The 24174-nt window shown below is 42.5% G+C and overlaps 1 protein-coding gene across 2 annotated transcripts in view; it reads right to left on the bottom strand.

Moving 5' to 3' along the window:
* The window catches only part of ZYG11A (zyg-11 family member A, cell cycle regulator), a 62033-nt gene that overhangs the window by 14545 nt on the left and 23314 nt on the right, over nt 1-24174 (bottom strand). For both annotated transcript variants that reach the window (XM_030818818.1, XM_030818819.1), the window contains 7 exons: nt 19962-20102; nt 16663-16839; nt 13626-13690; nt 12558-12657; nt 12419-12469; nt 2998-3159; nt 2872-2916 (listed from right to left, as the gene is read on the bottom strand). In XM_030818818.1, the coding sequence (XP_030674678.1) occupies nt 2872-2916; nt 2998-3159; nt 12419-12469; nt 12558-12657; nt 13626-13690; nt 16663-16839; nt 19962-20102 (741 nt within the window). The remainder of the gene's footprint in view (nt 1-2871; nt 2917-2997; nt 3160-12418; nt 12470-12557; nt 12658-13625; nt 13691-16662; nt 16840-19961; nt 20103-24174) is intronic.

The raw sequence follows: 24174 nt of genomic DNA, 5'->3' as shown, positions 1-24174 counted from the left end.
AGCTAGACCCTCTTCTCTGAGATCTCACAGGGCTGCAATCAAAGTGTTGGCTGGGCTGCATTTTCACCTGGAGGCTCCACTGGGGGAGAATTTACTGCCAACCTCACTCAGACTACTGGCAGAATTCATTTCCGGTGGCTGCAGGACTGACTGATTCAGTTTCTTGCTGGAGGCCATGTTCAGCTCCTAGAAGCTGCCCCAAGTTCCTTAAAAGGTGGGCTTCTCCCTCCTCCAACCACTTACTTCATGACTGTTTGCTCCTTCAGGGCCAGAGAGAAAGAGTCCCTACAGTGGGCCTGCTAGCAAGACAGATACATATAAGTATATAGTAACATAATCATGGGAGTGATATCTTATCATCTTTGCCATATTCCCTTGGCTAGAATCAAGAAACAGGTCCTGCCCACACTCAAGGGTAGGGGATGTCAATGCCAGGAGGCTGGAATCACTGGGAGATTCTGTCTACAAAAATGAAAAACCAAAGGTTTAATGAGGTTAAACAATCAAAGTAAACACAGCAGTTTGTGTTAGCATTAACTGCTGCTTCAGATGAACCATTCAGGAAAGCATACTCTAGACACTAGTATATTGAGGTGCATAGGACACTAAAGATTGAAGCAGAAATTGAGATGTCCCCCCAAAGCCTGTTTTTCCCAAGACCAGCTATATCTCTCATCTACGCATGATTTCAGTGTTAAGTCTATCATATGTTACCCCCTAACAAGACATTCTTAGCACAACCGAAAGGGGCACCACAGGTGAGTCCCAAGATTTTTCTTGTAAATCCTCACATTCTGGATCTCTCAAAAAAAAAAAAGTGGGCTGGGCGCGGTGGCTCACGCCTATAATCCCAGCACTTTGGGAGGCTGAGGCAGGTGGATCACAAGGTCAAGAGATTAAGACCATCCTGGCCAACGTGATGAAACCCTGTCTCTACTAAAAAAAATACAAAACTTAGCTGGGCGTGGTGGCACATGCTTGTAATCCTAGCTACTCGGGAGGCTGAAGTGGGAGAATCACTTGAACCTGGGAGGCAGAGGTTGCAGTGAGCCGAGATCACGCCATTGCACTCCAGCCTGGGTGACAAGAGCGAGACAAAAATAAATAAATAAATAAGAAAAATGGAAGATCTTTTAGGTCAGCTGGTAGGATATGTAGAATTGTATAGGATATATGAGGCATCAATCCAACTTTCTGGCATTATTTCCCATTCCTTTTCACCTTCCTACCTTTTCCCCAAATTCTAACCATTCCATTTTACAGTGTTCCTCAATGATTACACTTATTGATTACATTATAAATAATCTTCCCTAGCTAAAAATGACTGTCCCTTCTTTATACTTTTCCGTACCTTCCAGATTTCCAGTATTAATCATTTACTCCTCTCTGTGAAGCCTTTCACATCTACTTTGTTGTGAGTCCTGTATGTGTGAGATACACGAAAATAAGGCACAGTCCCCTCCATGTTTTCAACGAGTTCAGGACCTAGAACCAAGGCTCCCAATGGACTCAGTGCCTCTCTTGCAGCAGTCACTTGTCAGTTGTAAATCAGACACCTATTTGTACATATGTCTAACACTGCCTTCCCAAAGTTATGAGCACCATCACCTTGACATACTTCATGCATCTGTGTCTTTCCAATACATATGGCATGGCAAAGTGCAGGTGCTTACTATATGTCTTTATTACTTATTGAAAAATCTTCACCTTTAGCTTTAGGAAACAAAGAAATTTCTCAATTGTAGAATACCTTGATTGAGAGTCAGTATATAAGTATCAACAAAGAAACTGCTAAAAAATAGACTTCCTGGATAAAGAAGTAGTATAGTAAAGTGATTAATATCAGAGGGTCTGGAGCCAGACTGACTGAGTTTGAGTTTTTTTGTTTGTTTTTTGTTTTTTGAGCAGAGTTTCGTTCTTGTTGCCCAGGCTGGAGTGCAGTGGCACGGTCTTGGTTCATTTCAATCTCTGCCTCCCAGGTTCAAGTGATTCTCCTGCCTCGGCCTCCCAAGTAGCTGGGATTACAGGCATGTGCTACCATGCCCAGCTAATTTTTGTATTTTTAGTAGAGACAGGGTTTCACCATGTTGGCCAGGTTGGTCTTGAACTCCTGACCTCAGGTGATCCACCCACCTCGGCCTCCCAAAGTGCTGGGATTACAGGCATGAGCCACTGTGCCCAGCCGAGTTTGAGTTCTAATTAGGATAAACGGCACTTCTGGGACTCAGATTCTCTATGAAACGTGGATAACAGCATATAGTAGAATACAAAAATAACACAACTTTTCCTATCCCTGTATATACACCCCATAGCAATGTGACTTTACTGCCTTTAATCTGGGCTTAAATATATAACCTGTGTTGTCCTATGAAACATTAGCAAGGTGACATAAGCAGAGGTTTAAAAAGCACTTGGACAATGGGGCCTGCCCTCTAGAGACTGCCATGTGGAGAAGCCTGTGGACACAAAGCCCGCCAGCTAGTAAGCAGCACCAACTGTCAGACACGAGAGTCAGGCCATCTTAGACCCTCCAGCCCCAGTCAAGCCACCAGATGACTGCAGCTACATAAGTGACCCCACATGAGACCAGACAGACCAGAAGAACTTTACAGCTGAACTGAGCTCAAACTACTGACCCACAGATTCATAAGTAAATTAAATGGCTACTGTTTTAAGCCACTAAGCTATAGTTTGTTCACAACAATAGATAACTGACATACAATAGTATTTACTCTATAGGGCTAATGTAAAGATTAAATGAGTTTATACATGTAAATTGCTTACAATAGTGCCTAGCATATAGTAGGTACTATATAAGTGTTAGGTTTTGTTTTAAAGCAATTAAAATTAATTCAAAACAATTCACCTTACCAAAAGACCAAGTACTTTGCTTTGTATTGCTGACTCTGAAAAGGTCTGTCGAAAAAATATATACATACAGGTTACTTTATCATGAAGAAAAGAACTTTACATATAAACTCAATCCTGTCTTCCCACCTCCAAGACTTGGATGAAGATTTCCAATCCTTGATTTTCAATAAAGTGTTTGCAGGCAGCTGGAGACCCATCTGTAAGATTCCAAAGTGCTTTCAAAGTAAACAAGAGGGTGACATCATCTAAATTCTCAGTAGTCTTTTGTTTTACTATTGCTAGAAGTTCCTAAAAACCAAACAGATAGGGAGTTAGATGCTCTAATGAATAATCAATTGCAGTATAAGGAAAGCAATGTTAAGACACATCAAACCTCGGTTCTAAACCCAAGTTCTGCCACTTAGTAGCTTTGTGATCTATTTTCTTTCTATAAAATAAATTACAACTACTTCTTACAGTTTTTGTGAGGATTAAATGAAAAACAATTTAAGTTTAGTGAGCACTTACTCCAGTTCTTGGTATATGGTCATCAAGTTCATATCAAGTACATTATTAGCTATTCCATTATTTTTATTTAGAACACTTAGTCAACACCTTCTCTAAGCCAAGTACAAAAGAAAAAAAAAAAAAAGGGTAGAAGGCAGACAAAACAAAAGTTGGCTTTTCTCAATTAAATAAAAGAATTTTAAATTTTGGTTATCTGATGGAAACACATAAAAGCCTAAAATTTAGGCTTTAGGAAGGGTGGGAGAGGGAAGCCTCCATACAAAGATATTATGTAACTGAGACCAGAAGAAAAAGAGGATAAGCCAGCCCAGTAAGAAATGGGGACATGAAGGAACAGGGCTGGAGGGAGAGGGGGAGGAAGCACATGCCAGGCAAAGTTTGGGGCAGGAAAAAGTCTGCTGCTCTAAGCCACTGAGCAGGTCAGTGGGGCTACACCACCAGGCCAGCATTCCATCACATGACCTCACATCTTGAAGAGGCCACTGGTTCACTTAGACTGCAAAGTACCATTTGAGATCAACATTTCTAGAAGGAAGTCAAGCTAGTATTTATGGTCTCTTTCGATATCAGACTGTCATGTGAGAGGAAAAAGACAAAACAATTTTCACTTTAACCAGCTGATGAAAAGATACATAAAATATAACAAGGCACCAAACAAATCAGAATGTATGTTTTCAAGAAGAATGAGACCAACTCAAATATTCTGCCCAGTCAGGAGACAATGTGTCAAGAGACTTCGTCACAAAAATAAATCTGTGGCCGGGCACGGTGGCTCACGCCTGTAATCCCAGCACTTTGGGAGGCCGAGGCGGGCAGATCACGACGTCAGGAGATCAAGACCATCCTGGCTAACACAGTGAAACCCCATCTCTACTAAAAATACAAAAAATTAGCCGGGCGTGGTGGTGGGCACCTGTAGTCCCAGCTACTTGGGAGGCTGAGGCAGGAGAATGGCTTGAACCTGGGAGGCGGAGCTTGCGGTGAGCCGAGATTGCGCCACTGCACTCCAGCCTGGGCAACAGAGTGAGACTCCGTCTCAAAAAAAAAAAATAAATAAATAAAAATAAATCTGTGAGAGTCAAGAGAAGAGTGTTAGATGAGACAGGTGCACTCACCTAGGCAGCTAGTTAGATGAACGAGAGCAAGGCCAGGAGCAGGGGAAGTGAGCCTGTCCCTGAGCGTATCACAGTGGCCAGCCCTTGGTCATATGATTTAGCTTAATGATACTCAAAATAACTGTACACTATTACTACTATGACAGATACCATTTTTTCAACTGAGGCCCCTTTTTCAGATGAAAAATCTAAGACACAGAGGAGACTTATCTGTTGTCATATGACAAGTGCCTGGCCTGCTCTCTTTATCTGTATCTTATCTAGTCCTGTTACCCCTTCCAGCAACTTTATATTCCTGGGATATGTTCCTGCATTATATTATATGGCAAAACTCCTACCTGAGTTAAATGTAACTATCAGTCTACTTCATACCTCCCAACATTCAACATATTAATGTTGAAAAAGACTGAGCTCACCTGGTCTCAGTTTCAATATCTGCTCATAAATTTCAAAACAGCACTTAACTGTATTTGTCATACTACTTTACTTCCCAACGAATTTGCTCCAAGGACTACTATTTCTTGATTCTCTCTCCTCAAACTTGAATCACCATCTTCTCACTCCCCTCATTTGATTTCATCTTCTTTTTCATTGAGAAATACACCCACTCTTCCTAACAAAAGCTACCAACCTACTTGCATTTCCATCAACATACTCTGCCTTCCATTCTGCTCCAATCTAAAGCAAACATCTTTACTTCTACTCTAAACTCAATTTCTGCACATACAGAGATTCAGCACCAAAATTATTTCCTTTTATTTTGCTTGTGGCGTCAACTTCTCCCTCTTTAGAACTCTTCTCGTGGGCACAAAATATGTCTTAATGTAGTCGATCTTTTTAAAGACTGACCCCACCTCTGCTTTCCTTCTCATTAAATTATATCAAAAAGTTAGATCCATTTCTCACCTCCCATTTGCTATTCCATCCTATTCCAATCAGGTTTTGGCCTGCCACCTCACTGAAATAACATAATCAAAGTGACTAATGACTTCCTCTTGCCAAATCCAATGGTCAACTCTGTCCTCATGTCACTCAACCACTCAGTAGTATTTGATATGATGGCCCAATTTTTCCTGAAATATTCCTCTTAGATTCTAAAACACCCTCTCTCGGCTTCCTTCTAATGTACTTTGGATGCTCCTTCTCAGTCTCCTTTTCTGGTTCATCCTATTTTTTTTCCAATAAACAGGCGCATCTAGGAGAGACTGTGGGTGCAATTCCAGACCACCACAATAAAACAAGTAACACAAATTTGTTTTTTTTTTTTTTGAGACAGAGTCTCACTCTGTCGCCCAGGCTGGAGTGCAGTGGCACAATCTCAGCTCACTCCAAGCTCCACCTCCCAGGTTCACGCCATTCTCCTGCCTCAGCCTCCCGAGTAGCTGGGACTACAGGCGCCTGCCACCACGTCCGGCTAATTTTTTGTATTTTTAGTAGAGACGGGGTTTTCACCCTGTTAGCCAGGATGGTCTTGATCTCCTGACCTCGTGATCCGCCCGCCTCGGCCTCCCAAAGTGCTGGGATTACAGGCGTGAGCCACCGCGCCCGGCCACCACAAATTTGTTTTCCCACTGCATACAAAAGCTATGTTTACACTATAATGTAGTCTATTAAGTGTGCAATAGCACTACGTCTAAAAAACAACGTGGATACCTTTTTTTTTTGAGACAGTCTCACCGTGTTGCCAAGGCTGGAGTGCAGTGGCATGATCTTAGCTCACTTCAACATCCAACTCCCGCGTTCAAGGGATTCTCCTGCCTCAGCTTCCCGAGTAGCTGAGATTACAGGCTCATGCCACCCCACCCGGCTAATTTTTATATTTTTAGTAGAAATGGGGTTTCGCCATGTTGGCCAGGCTGGTCTCAAACTCCTAACCTCACGTGATCCGCCCGCCTCAGCCTTCTAAGTTGCTGGGATTACAGGCATGAGCCACCACACCGGGCCCAATGTAGATACTTTAATTTAAAAATATTTTATGGCTGGGCACAGTAGCTCACGCCTATAATCATAGCACTTTGGGAGGCAGTGGCAGGAGAATCGCTTGAGCCCAAGAGCTCGAGACCAACCTGAGTGACATGGCTAGACCCTGTCTCTACAAAAAAAAAAAAAAAAAACGTAAAAAATTATCTGGGTGTGGTGATATGCACCTGTGGCCCCAGCCACTCAGGAGGCTGAGGCAGGAAGATCACTTGAGCCCAGGAGGTCGAGGCTGCAGTTGAGATGTGTCCCCACCACTGCACTCCAGCCTGGGCAACAGAGCAAGACTCTACCTTAAAAAATATGTATATACATAGAGAGAGTGAGCTAAAAAACGCTAAATCACCTGAGCCTTCAGCAAGTGATAATCTCTTTGCTGGCGGAGGGTCTTGTCTCAATGTGGATGGCTGCTGACTGATCAAAATGGTGGCTACTGAAGGATGGGGTGGCTGTGGCAATTTCTTAAGATAGCAATTATGTTTGCCCCATCAATTGACCCTTCCTTTCAAGAAAGAACTTCTTTTTTTTTTTTTTTTTTTTTTTTTTTGAGAGGGAGTTTCACTCTCTTGTTGCCCAGGCTGGAGTGCAGTGGGGCAATCTCGGCTCACTGCAACCTCCACCTCCTGGGTTCAAGTGATTCTCCCGCCTCAGCCTCCCCAGTAGCTGGGACTACAGGCGTATGCTACCACACCTGGCTAATTTTTGTAGTTTTAGTAGAGATGGGGTTTCACCATGTTGGCCAGGCTGGTCTCGATTTGTTAACCTCGTGATCCACCCACCTCGGCCTCCCAAAGTGCTGGGATTACAGGCATGAGCCACCGCGCTCGGCCTAGAACTTCTTTCAAATTTGGAGTCAATCCTTTCAAACTCTGCTGCTGTCTCATCCAACCAGGTTTATATAATAAGTCAAAGTCCTTTGTTGTCATTCCAACAATGTTCACAGAATCTTCACCAGAACTAGATTCCATCTCAAAATATGTCTTTGCTCTTCCCTAACAAGCAATTCTTCATGTGTTAAAGTTTTAGATTGCAGCAATTCAGTCACATCTCCAGGCTCCATTTATAATTTTAGTTCTCTTGGCATCTACAGTTACTCCTTCCACTAAAGAATTGGACCCCTCAAAGTTATCCACAAGGGTTCCAATCAACTTCTGAACTCCTGGTAATGTTCATATTTTGACCTCCTCCCAAGAATCATGAATATTCTTTTTGTTTGTTTGTTTTTGAGACAGGGTCTTTCTCTGTCACCCAGGCTGGAGTGCAATGGCACAATCACTGCTCATTGCAGCTTCAGTCTCCCTGGGTTCCGGTGATCTTCCCATCTCAGCCTCCTGAGTAGCTGAGAGTACAAATGCATGCCACCATGCCTGGCTAATATTTTATAGAGACAGGGTTTCGCCATGTTGCCCAGGCTGGTCTCTAATTCCTGGCCTCAAGTAATCTGCTCGCCTTGGCCTCCCAAAGTGCTAGAATTACAGACATGAGCCACCGCTGTGTGGTTTCTTAATGATATCTAGAATGGTGAATCCTTTCCAAAAGGTTTTCAGTTTACTTTGTCCAGATTCATCAGGGGAATTCCTACCTATGGCAGCTCTAGCCTTATGTTTCTTTTTTCTTTCTTTCTTTTCTTTTTTTTTTTTTTTTTTTGAGACAGAGTCTTACTCTGTCACCCATGCTGAAGTACAGTGGCTTGATCTCAGCTCACTGCAACCTCCACTTCCCAGGTTCAAGCGCTCCTCCCACCTCAGCCTCCTGAGTGTCTAGGATTACAGGCGTGTGCCACCATGCCGGGCTAATTTTTTTGTATTTTTAATAGAGACGGGATTTTACCATGTTGGCCAGGCTTGTCTGAAACTCCTGACCACCAGTGATCTGCCTGCCTCGGCCTCCCAAAATGCTGAGATTGCAGGCGTGAGCCACCACACCTGGCCACAAAATGTTTCTTAATAAATAAATAATATAATTAATAAATAATAAATTAATAATTACTCCCTTATCCATGGGCTGCAGAATGGATATCGTATAACAAGCAGGAAAAAATTATTAACTTCCTTGCTTGTACATCTCCATCAGAATTCTTGGGTGGCTGGTGCATTATCAATGAGCAGTAACATTTTGAAAGAAATCTTGCTGGGTGTGGTGGCTCACACCTATAATCCCAGCACTTTGGGAGGCCGAGGTGGGTGGATCACCTGAGGTCAGGAGTTTGACATCAGCCTGGCCAACATCGTGAAACCCCATCTGTACTAAAAATTCAAACTGGGCCAGGTGTGGTGGCTCACACCTGTAATACCAGCACTTTGGGAGACCAAGGCGGGTGGATTACCTGAGGTCAGGAGTTCAAGACCAGCCTGGCCAACATGGCGAAACCTCATCTGTACTAAAGATACAAAAAAATTAGCCGGGCATGGTGGCACACACCTGTAATCCCAGTTATTTGGGAGGCTGAGGCAGGAGAATGGCTTGAACTCAGGAGGTGGAGGTTGCAGTGAGCCGAGATTGGGCCACTGCACTCCAGCCTCGGTGATAAAGCCAGACTCTGCCTTCTTGACATCTCAAGCATCTTAGTAATGAACACATCCAAAATCATTCTTGATTTTTATTCTTGATTTCATCTCTATTGTAAACAGACATACAAGTTAACAAGACAAAATAAACCTAATACTCAATATTAAATACTCATAAGCATAAGATTCCACCCATAACAGCAATGCAAATGACAAACACTTGAACATACTTCTGGTGGACATGAAAGACTTGAATAAACACACTTTTGTTCCAAGACAGGGGAAATTACAGGACGTCAATTTTTCTACATCAATCTATAATACAATCCCAAAGAAAATGGTTTTTTTTTTCTCAGAAACAGGCAAGCCAATGCTGATGTCTGCACAGAAACAACAAATAGATAAGGATAACTAAAAGAAATCCGGGGACAGATCTTAAATATTTAAGTATTGATAAAGTTAGTGACCAAGCTGAACAAAATGGTAAAACCCCGTCTCTACTAAAAATACAAAAATTATCCTGGTGTGGTGGCATGTGCCTATAATCCCAGCTACTCAGGAGACTCCCACTTGAACCCAGGAGACAGAGGTTGCAGTGAGCCGAGATGGCGCCAGTGCACTTCCAGCCTGGTGACAGAGCGGGACTCCGCCACAAAAAAAAAAAAAAAAAAAAAAAAAGATAAAAGTTACTGAGTAGACAGACACACAAATTAATGGAACAGAATAAAGTCCAAAACTAGATATATACAGGGGAATTTAATGATAAAGGTAGCATAAAGAGTGCAAAGGCAAGTAGAAACACACAGAGAAGAAAACTTGAACTGACCCAACATCTCAAAAAAATTCCAAAGAAAAAAAGAAAGAACAGAAATCATAGGATTAAAAACGTGAGGAGGCTGAATGTGGTGGCTACAAACACAGCTACTCAAGAGGGTCGCTTGAGCCCAGGAAGATGAAGCTGCAATGAACCATGATCATGCCACTTCCCACTACACACCAGCTTCAGCACAGGATGAGATCAAGTCTCTTAAACAAAACAAAACAAAGAATATTTTAAAATACTTCATGATGGAGGGAAATACTTTGCAGGTGTGCCATCAATCCCAGATGCATAATAAAAAAGAATGAACTACGTGAAAATAAAAAATTATTGCATCATAAAACATGCCATAAATGAATTAAAAATAGATAAACAGTAAAATGGGAGAAAATACATGCACCCAATATCATAGTCAAAGGCTTGTTTCCTTAATGTATAAAAAAATCCTATAAAGTAGAAAAAAGCCAGTAACCCAAAAGAAAACTTATAAAGGCCATGAATAGACAGTTTACAAAAAATATAAATGACTTGGCCTGGGCGTGGTGGCTCACTCCAGCACTTTGGGAAGCTGAGGCGGGTGGATCACAACGTCAGGAGTTCGAGACCAGCCTGACCAACATAGTGAAACCCCATCTCTACTAAAAATATAAAAATTAGCAAGGCGTGGTGGTGCGCTCCTGTAATCCCAGCTACTCAGGAGGCTGAGGCAGGAGAATTGCTTGAACCCAGGAGACGGAGGTTGCAGTGAGCTGAGATTGCACCACTGCACTCCAGCCTGAGTGACATAACGAGACTCCATCTCAAAAATAAATAAATAAATAAATAACTCAACGAAAAAGAAAAAAAAGCCAGTTGTGGTGGCTCACACCTGTAATCCCAGCACTTTGAGAGGCCAAGGTAGGAGAACCACTTGAGCCCAGGAATTCAAGACCAGCCTGGGCAACACAGCAAGACGTCGTCTCTACAAATAACTAAAAGAAATATACATACACACACACACACACACACACGCATATATATATATATATAGGCTGGTCATTTGGTGGCATGCACCTGTGGCCCCAACTACTTGAGAGGCTAAGGTAGGAGGATCACTTGAGTCCAGGAGGTCGAGGCTGCAGTGAGCCATGATCACGCCACTGCACTCCAGCCTGGGCTACAGAGAGAGACCACACAGCTCAAAAAAAAAAAAAAAAAAAAGATGGCTCAAATGCCATCTAAAAAAAGTACAAAAATATGCTGAGACATTAATGATAAACATTCATAATAGGCTGAGTGTGGCAGCTCACACCTGTAAACCCAGCACTTTGGGAAGCTGAGGTGGGTGGATCAACTGGGTCAGGAGTTCGAGACCAGCCTGACCAACATAGTAAAACCCTGTCTGTACTAAAAATACAAATTAGCCAGGTGTGGTGGCACATGCCTGTAATCCCAGCTTTTTGTGAAGCTGAGGAAGGAGAATCGCTTGAACCCAGGAGGCAGAGATTACAGTGAGCCAAGATCGCACCATTGCACGCTAGCCTGAGCAACGAGGAAAAAAAAAAAAATCATATAATAAAATGAAAATAAAAAAATAAGTACAGAATAAAACAATGTTGTTTTTTGTTTCGTTGTTTTTTGAGACAGAATCTTACTCTGTCACCAGGCCGGAGTGCACCTGTACGATCTTAGCTCACTGCAACCTTCACCTCCTGGGCTCAAACAATCCTCGTGCCTCAGCCTCCCAAGTAGCTGGGATTACAGGACGCACCACCACACCCAGCTAATTTTTATATTTTTGTATTTTTAGTAGAGACAGGGTTTCACCACGTTGTCCAAGATGGTCTCGATCTCCTGACCTCGTGATCCGCCCGCCTCGGCCTCCCAAAGTGCTGGGATTACAGGCGTGAGCCACAGCACCCGGCCCAATGATATAAATTTTTTAGTGAACGATGTTAACACAATCATAACATAAATACTGATTAATGATTTATTTAAAATCATGATATAAATTTGTTGGGGACTAGAGGAGGAAGTAATTTGTAGAAAGATATGTAGGAGGGCTAAGTTCTTATCTACCATAGTAGCAAAATCAGTAACACCTAAAACTGCTCTATCAAGAAACTACAGTATAAGCATTTTATTTAGAAATGTGGAGGTATGGCCAGGCGTGGTGGCTCACGCCTGTAATCCCTGCACTTTGGGATGCCGAGGCCCACAGATCACGAGGTCAGGAGTTCGAGACCAGCCTGGCCAACATGGTGAAACCCCATCTCTACTAAAAATACAAAAATTAGCTGGGTGTGGTGATGCACGCCTATCATCCCAGCTACTCAGAAGGCTGAGGCAGGAGAATCGCTTGAACCCAGGAGGCAGAGGTTGCTGTGAGCCGAGATCGTGCCACTGCACTCCAGCTTGGGCGACAGAGTGAGATTCTGTCTCAAAAAAGAAAAAAGAAAAAAGAAATGTGGAGGTACATACCAAAAGAAATAGCTACAAAATTAGAAAGTTTATTCTGGGGAGAAAGTCTTACAGATTTCTCACTTTAATAGGCCTTTTGGAATGATTTGATTTTTTTTTAAGCTACAATCATAAATTTGACTTTTTTTAAAAAAAGGTTATGAACATGACAAGGAACCTACCTTAACTGCCATGAAAAGCTCTTCAAGCTGTGCCATTTGCTCAGGTGAGAGCTATAAGCGAACAGAAAGGCTCAAGTGAACTATGGCATCTGTATAAAGACTAGAGAGACAGACATCTTGCCTTTAAGAAATCACAAACCTGCAGAGCCAGAATAGAGGTGACACTCACTGCCATTGTTTGCATCTTGGGGTTTTCATGCATACAGAGCCATCTCATGACAAACTTGGCAGCATCAAACCTGAAAAGCAGTATTTATTTTTCTCACAATTATATATAAAGTTTGTGAAACTACACAGAAGAAATCATTCGGCATTCCCTAAGTAATCCTATAACAAAAACAGTCTTGGACTTTTAAATCCTCAGCTATGAAAACCAAGAGCATTTGGCAGAGAGAAGACCAGGCAGGGGATAGGAGAGTATGCAAATAAGAACGTAAGCAAAATACACAGAATTTACATAAAGATGAGCAAATCTAAGAAAAAATGTATTTATCATTCAGTTTCTACTATGATAGGTCTGAAAAAGAAAGGGAGTTTCCAGAGTGGTAGCAATTTGTAATCTGAGTAGCAGACAATGCTAAAATGCTGCAGCAAACATCACTCAGTTACAAAGTGACTGAGCCTAAACCTTGTATTCACAGATCAAGGGCTTTGCTCTTGTTAGCTTGTGCCTCAATTCTCTGCTTTTTTATGTCAACTATTATAAATGTTTTAAAACTTGTGAATCTGAGAGACTGCAAAGGCCTCAAATCCTTCTGGAATGGCTAGGATGATGATTATTTTCTAAATAATTAAAAAGTAAATTACTAATAAAATAATAATTACATAACAAAATGAATAAATTACTAATATTCTTTATAATAACCTGTACTTACACTAGGAATTAAGTACTTTACAGACACTATCGTATCTAATGCTGGTAAGAGTCACTATTTTACAAATGAGGAAACTTATAAGCAAAGATAATGGAAGGGCTAGATCTTGAGTCCAAGTATGTTTGGCTCTCGGAGCCTGTTCTTATCCACTATCCTGTACTAGAATCACTTTAGGAGACAACATTTTCTAGTAGGGTACTTCTAATCACTTCTCTGTGGAAGAAACTCAACAGAACCTTCTCTCCAAACACCTTATCCTAGCCTTAATCAGGCCCCTGCATTTAATAACCAAAGGCCAACACCCCAATCAAATGACCAAGTCTAATACTTGCCTGTCAAATGGAACATCCACAAGAATCCTGGAATTGGTTAAGGAGAGAAGACAATTCTTCTGTAACTTTTAGAGAATAAAGAAAAATAATTTTGAACAAATGTAACATTCCATTCTAAACAACGATTCCATGTATTTGGAAGTATTACCAGTGAGCTTTTCTTATTGAGAGCTCATTGTGTACCTGTCCCTATCCACGATTTTCATTTAATGCTGTAACTGATGACTGCCATGCAAGAATGAAGACTGAGTAGGATTTTCCAACTTTAAAAATAAGGTAGAAATAAACGAGGAAAACCACCTTCCTAATTGTATTTTTAAAAAATCAACTCCCCTGGCCGGGCGCGGTGGCTCACACCTGTAATCCCAGCACTTTGGGAGGCAGAGGTGGGGGGATCACGAGGTCAGGAGATCGAGACCATCCTGGCTAACACAGTGAAACCCCGTCTCTACTAAAAATACAGAAAATTAGCTGGGCGTGGTGGTGGGCGCCTCTCGTCCCAGCTACTCGGGAGGATGAGGCAGGAGAATAGCGTGAACCCGGGAGCAGAGCTTGCAGTGAGCCAAATGAGCCACTGCACTCCAGCTGGGCTACAGAGAAGATCCGTCTCAAAAAAAAAAAAAAAAAAAAAAAAAAAAAAAAAAAAAAAAAAAAAAAAAAAAAAAACAGAGTCATGTCCCTTCAAGCAGTCCAACATAAACCTCAGAAAAAGTCATTAGATAGTTTTTAAGGTGTTATGCAAATGGAATCGTGTACTTCTGCTCTTTTGAGTTTGGCCTGTTTTGCTCAGCATATAACATTTTTGAGTTTCATCTACACTGCAGATATCAGTACTTCATCTCTTTGTGTGCCAAATAGTGTTTCCCTAAATAGATTTATTACAATGTATCTATTCACCTGTTGTTGGACATTTGGGATGTTTCAAGTTTTTGGCAATAAATAAAGGTACTATGAACATTTGTGTAAATATCTTTATATGGATATATGCTTCCATTTCTCTTCAGTAAATACCTAGGAGTGGAATGACTAGGTAGTTTATAAAGTGTATACTTAATTCCTAAAGAAACTACCAAAGTGTTCAAATCTTTTGATCATTTTTATAACTGGTTTATTTGTACTGTATTAACAAGTTGAGTTCTTTATATACTCTGAATGAAGTCGATTCTCATATATATAAAATGAACATGTTTCCCAGTCTATCATCTACCTTTTCATTTTAAAAATGTGTTGGGAGGAGCCGGCATGGTGGCTCACTCTGTATCCAGCACTTGGGGCGAGGCAGGAGGCAGAGGTTGCAGTGAGCCAAGATCGTGCCACTGCACTCCAGCTTGGGCAACAGAATGAGACTCTGTCTCAAAAAAAATAATGAAAATAAAAATGAGTGTAGGCCAGGCGCGGTGGCTCACGCCTGTAATCCCAGCACTTTGGGAGGCCAAGGCAGGCAGATCATGAGGTCAGGAGATCAAGACCATCCTAGCTAACATGGTGAAACTCATCTCTACTAAAAATACAAAAAAAAAAAATTAGCCAGGCATGGTGGCAAGTGCCTGTAGTCTAAGATACTCGGGAGGCTGAGGTAGGAGAATGGCACAAACCCAGGAGGTGGAGGTTGTGGTGAGCCGAGATCACACCACTGCACTCCAACCTGGGCAACAGAGTGAAACTCTGTCTCACAAAAAAAAAAAAAAAAAAAAAACAGTGTGTGTATATATGCATGTGTGTGAGAGAGAGAACAGCTTTTAATTTTGATGAACTTTCATTTTTTTCTTTTATAATGTGTGCTTTTTGTATCCTAACATATCTTTACTTACCCCAAGGTCACAAATGTTTTCTCTTATTTTTTTTTTTTGTTGTTCGTTTGTTTTTGTTAGACAGGGTCTTGCTTTGTTGCCTAGGCTGGAGTGTAGTGTCTCAGTGCAGCCTTCAACCCCGGACTTAAGTAATCCTCCTACCTCGGCCTCCCAAGTAGCAAGGACTACAGATGCTTGCCACCATGCTCAGCCAATTTTTATTTTTTATTTTTAGTAAAGACTGGGTCTCACTATGGTGCCCAGGCTGATCATAAACTCCTAGCCTAAAGTGAGCCTGCCCCCTTGGTCTCCCAATGTGCTGGGATTACAGGAATGAGCCGCTAAGCCCAGCCTTGCTTTTATATTTAGATGTATGATTCAATTCAGCTTAATTTTCATGTGTGGGGTGAGGTAAAGGTCTAAACAATAAAGTGTTAATAGATGTTTCTGGGCAAAGGGTTTCTGAGAGATTGTTAAAATATTAACCTCAGGCCAGGAGCAGTGGCTCACACCTGTAATCCTGAGGTCTGGAGTTTGAGGCCAGACTGACCAACATGGTGAAACCCCATCTCTACTAAAAATACAAAGGAATTAGCCAGGTGTGGTGGCATGCACCTATAGGCCCAGCTACTTGGGAGGCTGAGGCAGGAGAATCGCTTGAACCCGGGAGGCAGAGGTTGCAGTGAGCCAAGATCACACCACTGCACTCCAGCCTGGGCAATGAGAGTGAAAATCTCTCAAAAAAAAGAAAATTTTAGCCTCACTGCTTATCTGTATTTCCTATTTTTTCTATAACAAACACAAACTATTTTATTTACTCTCTTTCTCTAATAGGATGAAAAACCAGAACTAAATAATATATATTTTTCACATATTTATCCTCATGTTAAAAAACACAAATTGTCTGCCGCATGCCGTGGCTCATGAGGCCAGGAGTTCGAGACCAGCCTGACCAACATGGTGAAACCCCGTCTCTACTAAAAATACAAAAATTAGCTGGGCGTGGTGGTGCACGCCTGTAATCCCAGCTACTCAGGAGGCTGAGGCAGGAGAATTGCTTGAACACGGGAGGCAGAGGTTACAGTGAGCTGAGATCGTGCCACTGCACTCCAGCCTGGGTGACAGAGAGACTCTGTCTTTAAAAAAACAAAAACAAATTGTGCCACAGCACTCTGGCCCGGGCGACAGAGCTGAGACTCTATTAACAACAACAAAAAAAGCATAAACAAATATTCAATTGAAATTACCTGCTGGTAATGGGGGAAATTTTTCAGAGCCTTGAAAAGTAGACAGGTGACCTCTGACAACAGGCGAACAGGCATCCCCTTGGCCAGGCCCTGGCGTGTTAGGTTGAGAGCGCAAGCACTGGCTGTGAACTGCACTCGCAAATCCAACGGGTGATTCCTCATTCCTACAGCCACAAGCTGAAGATGAACCTGTTTTTAGTGCATATGATGGCAGTAACATTCTCTATGCTGTCTTGTGCATGTTTTGGTTGGCAGAAATCTTCGTTTATTGGGACAGGAACAGATTTTCCCTATCCCAAGCATTTATTCTTTAGAACATCAAAGTATTACAGCAAAGCCTTCTAATCCAAATGGAGTCACTAACTATCTGTGTGACTTTGGCCAAGTCACTTCCTTTCTCTAGACCTCTATTTCTTTATCTGTGAAATTAACTTCAGAATCATTTATTGAGCCTCACTCCATACAAGCTACTGTGACAGGTACTGCAGGGGACACAAACATGAGTGAGAGCTACTCATTAGCATAAAGCCTTGTGAGAGTAATAACACTGTGAGAAATGCCAAAAACATAAAATTGAAGAAAAGCACCATAAAAGACGCATCAATGAAGTGACATCTGAGGTAGTTATGGAAAGAGTGGCCATTTCTGGGAGAGAATCAGAAGAACACACTGAGAGAGCAGCACATTTAGGCAGAGTCTCAGGATTTACACAGGAGGAGAAAAATGTAGGGGCAGAATGGACAGGGTATTCCTAGGGGAAAGAAGTGTGATAAAGAAAAACAGAAAGTGGAAAAAAGGGATGGGATAAATCCACCAACAGAGGAGAAGAATTTGAAAAATGGTAAAACAAAACATTAGGTAACTTGAAGCTATACTGTGGAAGACCTAGAACACAAATGTAAAATGAGGGCATTGTTCCAAGCTTAGACCCCACCTGCTCTGCCATTCAGGGACACTGTGATCTGTTTCCTCTACTAGAGACAGACCTGGGATATACTTCTGCTATGGAAAATGACTTTTTTTTGTATATTGCTAAATTGATTTTTCAGTTTCATTAGATTGCCATCATCTGCAATTTAGAAATCCAGAAACCAAAAGAAATGTAATTTTCACAAAATCTACAGAATCTTAGCATGAAAAGAAATTTAGAACATCTAAATACAGCCTAGGCAACATAGTAAGACCCCATCTTTATGGAAAAACAAAAAAATAGCCAGGCATGGTGGGGCATGCCTATAGTCCCAGCTACTCAGGAGGCTGAGGCAGGAGGATCACTTGAGCCCAGGAGGTCAAGGCTGCAGTTAGCTGAGATCATATCATGCCACTGCACTCCAGCCTGGGCAACAGAGTGAGACCCTGTATCAAAGAACAACAACAAAAACAAACAAACAAAAACAGAAGAACATCTAATTCAATCTCTTCCTTATAGATGGAAAAAAAGGTCCAGAATTTTTAATTTATTATATTTTTTTGAGTTGGGATCTTGCTCTGTTACCCAGGCTGGAGTATAGTGGCACCATCATAGCTTACTGTAGCAGCCTCAAACTCCTGGGCTTGCCGGGCATGGTGGCTCACGCCTGTAATCCCAGCACTTTGGGAGGCCGATGCGGGCAGATCATGAGGTCAGGAGATCAAGACCATCCTGGCTAACACGGTGAAATCCCGTCTCTACTAAAAGATACAAAAAATTAGCCAGGTGTGGTGGTGGGCGCCTGTGGTCCCAGCTACTTGGGAGGCTGAGGCAGAAGAATGGTATGAACCCGGGAGCTGGTACTTGCAGTGAACGGAGATCGCGCCACCGCACTCCAGCCTAGGCGACAGAGCGAAACTCCATCTCAAAAAAAAAAACAAAAAACTTCTGGGCTCACGTAGTCCTCCAATCTCAGTCACCCAAGCAGCTGGGACTATAGGCATGTACAACCATGCCCAGCTAATTTTTTTTTTCCTTTTTTGAGACAGAGTCTTGCTCTGTCGCCCAGGCTGGAGTGCAGTGGCATCATCTGGGCTCACTGCAACCTCCGCCTTCCAGGTTCAAGTGATTCTCCTGCCTCAGCCTCCTGAGTAGCTGGGATTACAGGCACCTGCCACCACGCCTGGCTAATTTTTGTATTTTTAGTAGAGACGGGGTTCTACCATGTTGGCCAGGCTGGTCTCAAACTCCTGACCTCAGGTGATCTGCCCACCTCAGCCTCCCAAAAAGTGCTGGGATTACCGGCGTGAGCCATGGCGCCCAGCCAGAAGCTAATTTTTTTTTTTTCCTAAATTTTTGTAGAGACAGGGTCTTACTAATGTTGATCAAGCTAGTCTTGAACTCCTGGCCCCAGGAAATCCTCCCATCTTGGCCTCCCAACCAAAGTGGTGGGATTACAGGCATGAGCCACCAGAGCTGACCCAGAGTTTTTCTTTATACAGCTTTTGAGCTGTAAATAAAGTTAATCTCCCATGCTGTAAAAATATTTTTTTTTTTTGAGTCTCACTCTGTCGCCAGGAGGGAGTGCAACGGCGCAATCTTGGCTCACTGCAACCTCCGCCTCCCGAGTTCAAGCGATTCTCCTGCCTCAGTCTCCCAAGTAGCTGGGACTACAGGAGTGCGCCACCACGCCCAGCTAATTTTTGTATTGTTTTTAGTAGAGACGGGGTTTCACCATGTTGGCCAGGATGGTTTCAATCACTTGACCTCGTGATCCACCCGCTTCGGCCTCCCAAAGTGCTGGGAAAATATCCATATTTTTAAGGAATTGCAAAAAATTACAAATAATAAACACAAGATTTTTCTTAAGACCTTTCATTGTTATGTTTCACTAAAAACAACTACAATTTTCAAATAAACACATGTATAAAAGAAAAATAAGTAACTGCAGTTTTCTTTCCCGAGCCACTTAATACTTGTAATTACATTTACAATAAAACGCATCCTTCCCTAAACCAAAGCTAAGTTTGGCTATATCAATAAAAGCAACTTTATGTTATTCACAAAATACTTCAAGTGGTAGATTTGGCCACCCTTAATTATTTTTATTTTGTTCTGTGCTCGTTTTCTTTCAGAAAGCCACATGATCCTATTATTCCCTTACTTAGACCAAATTTTAACTGTTTTGATTCTAATTTATTCCACATAAATCCAGATGCTCAAAGCAAAAGACACTTTGGCAGCTAAGCTTAACATTCTTTGCTTTATGAGAGCACTTGACTCACTATAGAATAAAGCATATAATTTATTATATTCAGTGTGGTTCGTGAACAATTATTAATTGAACCAAGTTAAGAAGTAATAGCAAAAATTGTCTTTCTTCAATTACCTTTAAAATAGCAGGCATGGTTACCTCCATTGAAAATGTCTCTGTGAATAGCCTGTAGAGGGCTTCCTTCATAAAACATGATCTGTTCCTATATCGGCTCAGTGCTTCTGAAATCTGACTCATACTGGCTCCTCCAGCAACCTGAAAATAAAGATGTTACCAAATAGGTTTCACCATTCACATTTTTTCACCATTCATTTTTAACCACAGGGTTTTTGGGGGTATACAGTGTTTGAGACAATAATAACAAATGTTCAATTAAATGTTCCTGGTGTTGGCCAGGCGCGGTGGCTCATGCCTGTAATCCCAGCACTTTGTGAGGCTGAGGCAGGTGGATCACCTGAGGTCAGGAGTAGAGACCAGCCTGAACAATATGGTGAAACCCTGTCTCTACTAAAATTACAAAAATTAGCCAGGCGTGGTGGCAGGCGCCTGTAGTCCCAGCTACATGACAAAATATGCTGAGAGAAATTAAAGATCTAAATAAATGCAGAGATATACTGGATTCAAGAATCAGGAGACTAGCGCCAGGCGTGGTGGCTAATGCCTATAATCCCAACACTTTGGGAGTCTGAGGCACAAGGGTTGCTTGAGCCCAGGACTACAAGACCAGCCTGGGCAACATAGTGAGACCTCACCTCTATTTTTTAAAACAACATGAGACTCAACGTTATTAAATGGCAATTTTCCTCAAACTGACCTACAGATTCAATGCAATCCCAACTAAAATACCAGTAGTCCTTTTTGTACATATTGACAAGTTGCTTTTATGATTTATATGGAAATACAAAGAACCTAGAATAACCAAAACAATTATGAAACAGAATAACAGTTGAAGAAGTCACATTACCCAATTTCAAGACTTCATATAAAGTTATAATAATCAAGACAGTAGGCCGGGGCGCGATGGCTCAGGCCTGTAATCACAATACTTTGGGAGGCCACGGCGGGCAGATCACCTGAGGTCAGGAGTTCAAAACCAGCCTGGCCAACATGGTAAATCCTCACCTCTACTAAAAGTACAAAAATTAGCTGGGCATGGTGGTGCATGCCTATGCCTATAGTCCCAGCTACTAGGGAGGCTGAGCCAGGAGAATCACTTGAACCCGAGAGGCAGAGGTTGCAGTGAGCCGAGATCACACCACTGCACTCCAGCCTGGGTGACAGACCAAGACTCTGTCTCAAAAAAAAAAAAAAAAAAAAAAAAAGACAATATAGTATAGGTATAGATGAACAGATAAAAATAAAGAGCCCAGCTGGGCACAGTGGCTCACAACTGTAATCCTAGCACTTTGGAAGGACGAGGCGGGCAGACCACGAGGTCAGGAGATAGAGACTATCCTGGCTAACACGGTAAAACACCATCTCTACTAAAAATACAAAAAATTAGCCAGGCGTGGTGGTGGGTGCCTATAGGCCCAGCTACTCTGGAGCCTGAGGCAGGAGAATGGCGTGAACCCAGGAGGCGGAGCTTGCAGTGAGCAGAGATCGCGCCACTGCACTCCAGCCTGGGCGACAGAGCAAGACTCTGTCTCAAAAAAAATAAAAAATAAAGAGTCCAGTAACAGACTCACACATATACAGACACCCAATTTTCAACAAAGATGCCAAGTTAATCCAAGGCGGGAAGAGATAATCCTTGGTGGTGAGCCAAGATCGGACCACTGCACTCCAGCCTGGGCGACAGAGCAGGACTCGACTGTCCCAAAAAAAATTTGGGGATCTCGGCTCACAGCGGAGTTGCAGTGAGCTGAGATGGTGCCATTGCACTCCATCCTGAACAACAGAGTGACTCTGTCTCAATAAAAAAATAATTAATTAATTAATTAAAATACAACAATTGCTAATTTCAAATCAAAAGAATAAAATATTAACACAACTAATGAGTATACAAATCACTTTATTCTCTTCCCCTACGAAAAACTAAGGAGGTATTATTATAAAGAAAGAGTTATTTTAAAGCAACAGCTCTGGGCCAAGCATGGTGGCTCATGCCTGTAATCCCAGCGCTTTGGGAGCCCAAGGCGGGTGGATCACCTGAGGTCTGGGAGTTCGAGACCAGCCTGACCAACATAGCGAAACTCTGCCTCCACTAAAAATACAAAAAATTAGCCAGGTATGGTGGTGCACACCTGTAATCCCAGCTATTCCGGAAGCTGAGGCAGGAGAATCGCTTGAACCCGGGAGGTGGAGGTTGCAGTGAGCCGAGATTGAGCCATTGCACTCCACCCTGGGCAACAAGAGCACAACTCAGTCTCCAAAAAAATAATAATAATAATAATCAGGCCAGGAGCGGTGGCTCACGCCTACAATCCCAGCACTTTGGGAGGCTGAGACGGGCGGATCACTTGAGGTCAGGAGTTTGAGACCAGCCTCAACATGGGGAAACCCCATCTCTACTAAAAATACAATATTAGCCAGGTGTAGTGGTGCATGCCTGTAATCTCAGCTACTCGGGGGGCTGAGGCAGGAGAATTGCTTGAACCTGGGAGGCGGAGGTTGCGGTGAGCCGAGATCGAGCCATTACACTCCAGCCTGGGCAACAAGAGCGAAAACTCCATCTCAAAAAAAAAAGATAAATAAATAATAATAATAAAAATAGCTCTGAACCTTGGCTCTAAATTATAATTAGCTGGGAGTTTTTTTAAAATCCTGATGCCCAGGCCAAGTCCCAGACCAATTAAATCATAATCTCTGGGGGACATGACACAGGCATCAGTAAAGCTTCCCGGTGATTACAATGTACATCTAAGGTAAAGAACCACTGTTTTAAAAATATATATTCCTAACCACATATATTTAAACATATGTTCAAAAGTAACACCATGAGCCAGGCACAGTGGCACGTGTCTGTAGTTCCAGCTACTTGGGAGGCTAAGGCAGGAGGACTACCTGAGCCCGGGAGTTCTGGGCTGTAGTGTGCATGCCAATTGGGTATCCACACCAAGCCCAGCATCAATATGTTAAGCTCCTAAGAGCAGGGGACCACCAGGTTGCCTAAGGACGGGTGAACTGGTTGAGGCCGGAAATGGAGGTCAAAACTCCCATGCTAATCAGTAGTGAGGTCATGCAACATAGTGAGACCTTGCCTCTAAAAATATTAAAATTTTAATGTAAAAATTTTAAAAATGAATAAAAAATTAACATCATGTGCATCTATAGACTTACCCCATCATCCCATCAATGCTCAATACTTTTCTCTTAGGTAATCTTTTTTTTTTTTCTTTTTTTGAGACAGAGTCTCACTCTGTCACCTAAGATGGAGTGCAGTGGCGCGACCTCAACTCACTGCAACTCCTGCCTCCCAGGTTCAAGCGATTCTCCTGGCTCAGGCTCCTGAGTAGCTGGGATTACAGGGGTGCGCCACCATATCCAGCCAATTTTTGCATTTTTAGTACAGAAGGGGTTGGCTAGGCTGGTTTCGAACTCCTGATCTCAAGTGATTCACTCGCCTTGACCTCTCAAAGTGTTGGGATTACAGGCGTGAGCCACCATGCCAGGCCATCTTAAGTAATCTTTCTAAAATTGCTTTTCGTATGATGTAAGTGTTCTAAAGAACAACAAAAACCCCAAAACGTAAAATTGCTTGTCAATACTTCACCCAAAAATAATGTTAGCCATGTTGATCACATACCTTATCCATTATATTCTGCTCTTCACAGAGGTGAAGAACACAAGTTTTAGAGTCATAAAGACTTTGGCACAGGTCCCCGCTCTAGCACTTAATAGTTCCACGATTGTGGGTAAGTTGCTAAACCTCCTCAAGCATCCACTTTCCTCATCCGTGTAAAATGGGAGGATGAAAGGAGAAAACCACATGCAGAGCATGGTGCCCGGCATATAACAAGGAACATATAAATGGTCCTGATCACCGGGTGCAGTGGCTCACTCCTGTAATCCCAGCACTTTGGGAGGCCGAGGCAGGCGGATCACCTGAGGTTGGGAGTTCGAGACCACCCTGGCCAACATGGTGAAACCCCATCTCTACTAAAAATTAAAAACTAGCTGGGCATGGTGGTGCATGCCTGTAGTCCCAGCTACTTGGGAAGCTGAGGCAGGAGAATCACTTGAACCCAGGAGGCAGAGGTTGCAGTAAGCCGTGATGGCACCACCGCACTCCAGCCTGAGTGACAGAGGGATACTCTATCTCAAAAAAAAAAAAAAACAGTCCTGATTATCAAGCCAACAAGGAGACATGGAGGCTGGGACTATA

Source organism: Nomascus leucogenys, chromosome 9 (genome assembly GCF_006542625.1).
Source record: "Nomascus leucogenys isolate Asia chromosome 9, Asia_NLE_v1, whole genome shotgun sequence".
In the NCBI taxonomy this organism is placed as follows: Eukaryota; Metazoa; Chordata; class Mammalia; order Primates; family Hylobatidae; genus Nomascus; species Nomascus leucogenys.
Note: the sequence above shows the minus strand (reverse complement) of the source record. Positions and strands in the feature narration are given on the sequence as shown.